Below are 5641 nucleotides of genomic sequence, written 5' to 3' on the forward strand. Positions count from 1 at the left end.
ATATTACAGAGGTGGGTAAGCAAGAGTTCAGTGGGAACCGAAATGTAGGTTTTGCAAAATGCATGGGAGCCGCACTTCTGTACTGTCTTGGCGCGCGATTTTATTATATAATATAAATATAATATAAAATAAATATTGAATTTTTTAATAAACATATTTTCACAAATTTATAAAAATAAAATGGTAAAAATAATAATAATAAGCAGAAATTAACACTTTCATCAAGAGCCGCTTGTAACTCAAAAAGAGCCGCATTTGCCCATGCCTGATATATTACATCATAAATACCTGACGTCATAAGCAAAGCGTGAGAATGTTTTAAAGTTCATATTCCCACGACTAGTTTAAACTTGTTAATTAATAAATTTGCATAATGAAATGATGACATTTAACAGTAAAAAAAAAAAAAGCTTTCATCCACCAACAAAAATATATTGTTAACTTGAAAATTAATTTTTCAAAATATTTTTAAAAATATCAAAAATATCATATTTGTAAAATTTAAGTGTTGTAAAACGTCATAATGCAATTCTATCCAATGGGATATCTTAAAACGTCCTATGCTACCTTCGACGTATTTTAAAACAATTAACAGATTGTTTCTTTTATTTTATGTAAAATCGATAGAAGTACGGTGTCTTAGGAAAAGTAGTTTTATTATTTTTCATTCTAATATGACAAATTGGACAAATTCAATCAACGCAACTTCTCTTTATCCATTCAATTCGTCTTTAGCAGATGAAATTGTCAGACTCTTTTCAACACCTAATCTTTTAGCTGATACTGCGAACAATATACCCGGTAAGACAATAATTACACAATTTATATTATTGTTGAAACAGTATAAAAATCATGTTTTAAGTAAAGACCTTTCTTCAAAAATTTTATTTTTTAGCATAAAAATTGAATTTATGATGGAAATAATTCAGAAAAAGTTAGTAATTTTGTAAAATCTCTAATTTTGATATGATTGAGTCAATTATAATTTTATAGAATTTGTTTATTTTTCATTTTTTTAATTTTTCTCTGTGTACTAAGGGTTTTTCCATCTTCGGCCATGCCCACAATGGGGGTGGCCGGGTGGGAGGGACGAGACCTATCTGGGACTGACACCCCTATAAAATTCCTGATTTTGATATGCGACCGCGGACAGCGTCATCTAGGACACAGAAATACTATCCACGAAAGTAAACCCACGCGCAATGCTCACCAGAAAATACACAATATATTCCATATGAAAAAGCGTGCATTATTTTTTAAAAATTTATAAAATGAAATTAATAATTTAAATTTATGATTTATTGGCTGGTCGATTGTAGATCTGTATTTATAAAGAGTGAAAGTAGAAGAATGGTTTTACGAAATAATCAAGTGTCAAATTAGTTATGCCTAATCGCATTGCATAGATAATAGCTTCGGAAATTAAGTCATGTAAAATTCCTCAAAAGACGTGTGATTTGTTATATATTCCTTAAAAGACATATTTATTATATGTTCAATATTTATTTTTTAAATTTTTAATTACTGTATTTATAATTTTTATTGAAGATATAAATTACACAAATTTTTAATAAGCCATTTGTGAAATATAGTAAATATAGTACTATATAATAAAATCGCAACCGATATTTTGTTTTTATATCACAGTATTTGTCTTTTAAATATCATTGTTAAAGAAACAACAGTACTAAATGGGCGTTCGTGGTATCGATGTTTATGTAAACGTCAATTAATACGATATAACCACGAATAAAATTCGTATTGCAAAACTAAGCTTATTTTATATCAGAAACGCTGGCTGATGAAAGAATAGAGGATAGAGATTTCATAGCGCGTATTATCCGTATATAGTATGTTTTAGTATAAGGCCAAAATTTTTAGTACTCTGTTGTTATATCGCGCTTTTTCTGTCTCACGACAAGCGCTATATAACGAGGGGCGACTGTATTTTGATGAAAGTATTGGTTGGACTTCCAAGTTTTTTCTATTATAGCTTGGAAAGAGAAGACAAAATTAAGGCATCTGTCTATCTGTTTTCAATGAACAATTGAAACTAGTCTTATACATTGAAACTTGTAAAATATATAAAATAGGTTAGAAATGGATCAGTGGCATAGCGTGGGTATCAGCCGCCCGGGGCGGAGGAAAATTTCGCCGCTCCTTTATTTAGGTATTATTGTTATCTATTGTGAAATTTGCCGCCTTCTTAAAGTGCCGCCCCTGCCGCCCCCACTACACTACGCCACTGAAATGGATAAACATTCTGTTAATTTATTTTTTAAAAAATGGCTGATGATTTTTATACATTAAAAAATATGTAGATACTCAAACATTTTCTTCTTCTTCGTTTTTCTGGTTTTGGTTTCAAAAATGTTACGCTTAAGACTGCAATAGTGCTCGTACCGTATTAATAAGTTCATTTTTGAGGATAAAAAAGTTATTATTTTAACAACTGTTGCAATCATAATTTTAACTTCGTCCACTATTTTTCCTAGCTGGCTGACAAAGAATAATAATTTAACGATGCTCAGAATATTCTTAGCTCCGTCCACTAAGCCGCGCAGAATTCTGACTTCATGTTCTGAGTTACCGAACACGGCCCTGATTTTAATAATTTAATTAAAATATTTAGGCTATTTTAGGCCTTTTTCAGGCCTATTTATAGCGTGATTATATGACTAAAATTATACAACTCAAAACGTAAAACTCAGTAAGATTTAAGCTCTGAATTACTTTTTAAATTTAATATTAAGTTTATTTTTAATTGTCTGCATGGACATTGCTCGTTACTAGGACTCTACATTAGACGGCCGGATGGCCGAGCGGTAAAGGTGGCAGCCTACCGCTCTGGGGGACCCGGGATCGAATCCGAACGGGTCGAGAAATCCCCAGGAATTTTTCGGGGGATGGTCCGTTCGGATATGTCGGGCCCCGTCCCTCACCACCCGGTCGCCCCATTGTGGGCCTGGCCGAACCCATAATGGGCCTACTAAAAGAGGCCCTCTTAGTGCCCACAGGGCGGAAAGAGAAAAAAAAAAAAAAAAAAAAAAAAAAAACTCTACATTGGTGTTTAAATATTGACACAAGGATGAGAATAAATTCAGAAAAAACAAAATTTCTTTATTATATCGCCTGTAGTAACCATGTAGACCAGGGGTGGCCAACTTTTGTGCACATAAGATCTACTTTTTATCGTAAAAATGTGTCGCGATCGACTTGTTGTCATAGGCATAGTCTAAGTGGGGAGGGGAAAGTGTGAAATACATACTATGTTTATACAGTGTTTCAGTACGAAGTGCACTCACTGCTTATGAGTCGAGTCATAACTGCATGCATACAGTTGCGTTCGGTTACAAATATAATACATTAAGTCAAGACCGCTAGCGATCGACCAAAATTGGCTTGGCGATCGACCCGGTCGATCGCGATCGACTTGTTGGCCACCCCTGATGTAGACAATTAAAAATTAATTAGAAGGACTGTAAGGCAATTATAACAATAGTTACTTTTAAATTTTAAATCTTTATTATATATATAATTATACAAATAATTAAATAATTTTAATAATATTTTAAATATGAAATACTTTTAAATTTTACTCCAATTTTGAGGGCTTTTAAAATTCCAAATGGGCTGATTTCGATAGGCTATATCTCGCGAAGGGTCACATGTAGCCATCGGTTCCTTTGACTTGTTTTACTCCTATGGGCATCAGGTCCGGTTCTAGGGTTTTGAGCGCCCCGAGCAAAACAAAATTTGGCGCCCTTTCATACAAGAATATACAAATTTACTGCAAATTAAAAAAAAAGTAAAAAAAGGCAAAAAATCAAAATTACACAATAAAGAACTGTGTAAAAAATTTATTTATTTAAAGCACGGCAAGTATTGTTAATGCAAAGTTTACAGAAAGACAAAGTTATTTAACCATTAAGGCGTATGACAGGCGCCAGTATCACTTTGATTATTCATAATTTTGTTGATATTTGTAATTTATAAATTTGATCTCGTCCATTTTTTGAGTAGATTGTTGTGATACGTGATACTGATTACAAATTATCTTTTCAAAATAAATAAAAATAAACTTTTTAGAGATTAAAAAGCATTTGTCTGCATCAATGTTGTGTGATAAAAGCCATAAAAATTCTTAGGTTTCATTATTTTAATTAGTAAATTTTTGTTTTTGTCTATTAATCTTTTTTTTTTTTTTGAGTTATTATGAATTCTGACTATACAAATAGTTTTCTTTGAATAATTTGTAATATTATTTATATCTGTTGACAATAATAAAATAATTAGCGTTGTGACCTTTATTTGGTATTATTAAAGAAAAAACAATTTATTGCTTGCTAATAAACTCGATGTCTCATGAAAAATGATCAATTTTAATTTATAAAATCTAAAAAAATAATAAATGTAAAAAAATATTTTATTTTTATATCGGCGCCCCTCAAAATTTGGCGCCCCGGGCATTCGCCCGGCTTGCCCGCCCCTTTATCCGGCGCTGATGGGCATGGTCTTACAGCTCTGATTAATGTCCCAATCGACTCATTCGATAGCTGCATTTTTACACGAAACTGGCAATAAGAAAAACGCGATTGGTGGAACTGTTTGAATCGCCAATGAAAATAGCTATTAAATTTAATTTTATTATTTAATGATTAAAATTTTTAAATCTTAATATCTATTTATTATGGTTATTATTTTAAATTTCAGATAATGGAGATTTTTCTTCCAATGGCAAAGATAGGAAATATTGTCCCGAAAGAAATAAGGAGAAGAAAAAAGATGCTTCTGAATGCAGATTTTGCAAAAACAACGGAGAACTTCCTCGTTTTTATAAAAGTCATACTCTAAAGAATGAACGTGGCAAAGTAAACTGTCCAGTTTTAAGAGCTTATACTTGCCCTATTTGTAACAATGAAGGTGGGGATGACGCTCACACCATAAGATACTGTCCCAAGAATAAATTACAAAGTCAAATACCTTTTGTTTTATCCCTGAAGACTTTGAGATCTTCTACTGGCAATATGAAGAAAACAAAATAATTTTTAAAAAATCAGATATTAAAAAATAATCTAACATGTTACTTATAGTCGTTTATTGTGATTATTATGATTTTATTTATTTCTCAAATAAAATATTATGTAAAATACATTAAAAATTCAATAAATGTTTTAAAATTTTAAATTTAGAGCTTTGTCGGTATTGTACAATCGTAGTCTTACACTGAAATCGAAGAGTTTGTTCTAAATATTTTTGGTTCTGTATTTTATAACATAAAACAGATATAATTGCAAATATGATGAATTTAAAATTATAAATTCTTTGACAGAAGCACGTCAAATTTTCAGCATCCGTAAACTCAGCGCATAAAGTGCAGAATATGTATAAAGACAGAATATGTGTAATAGGAATTTTGAATTGTGCAGTAATTAATTATCTATTCCAGGATTTTATAAGTTATATTTTTTCTGGTTACGTTAAAGTTAAAATGTTTTTCTAAATTACTTAGTTCACTCAGGTTCCGATTTGGACAGGTTTCACCTGCCCAAATCGGCCAGAAAAAACATTCGTTACCGTGCGATTCCGATTACACAGGTTTTAATGTTTATTTTATTTGGACTACGGAAAAAAGCCATGG

The 5641-nt window shown here is 31.3% G+C and overlaps 1 protein-coding gene across 1 annotated transcript; it reads left to right on the plus strand.

Annotated features, from left to right (window-relative positions):
• The first annotated feature begins 569 nt into the window (after window positions 1-569).
• LOC136980615 (nanos homolog 3-like) lies at window positions 570-5049 on the plus strand. The gene is made up of 2 exons (XM_067276754.1): window positions 570-801; window positions 4714-5049. The coding sequence occupies exons 1-2, from the start codon at window positions 675-677 to the stop codon at window positions 5043-5045; spliced, it is 459 nt and encodes a 152-aa protein (XP_067132855.1). The 5' UTR covers window positions 570-674; the 3' UTR covers window positions 5046-5049.
• Window positions 5050-5641: the final 592 nt, after the last annotated feature.

The sequence above is a fragment of the Centruroides vittatus genome, unplaced genomic scaffold, assembly GCF_030686945.1.
Source record: "Centruroides vittatus isolate TY-2023 unplaced genomic scaffold, ASM3068694v2 contig_717, whole genome shotgun sequence".
In the NCBI taxonomy this organism is placed as follows: Eukaryota; Metazoa; Arthropoda; class Arachnida; order Scorpiones; family Buthidae; genus Centruroides; species Centruroides vittatus.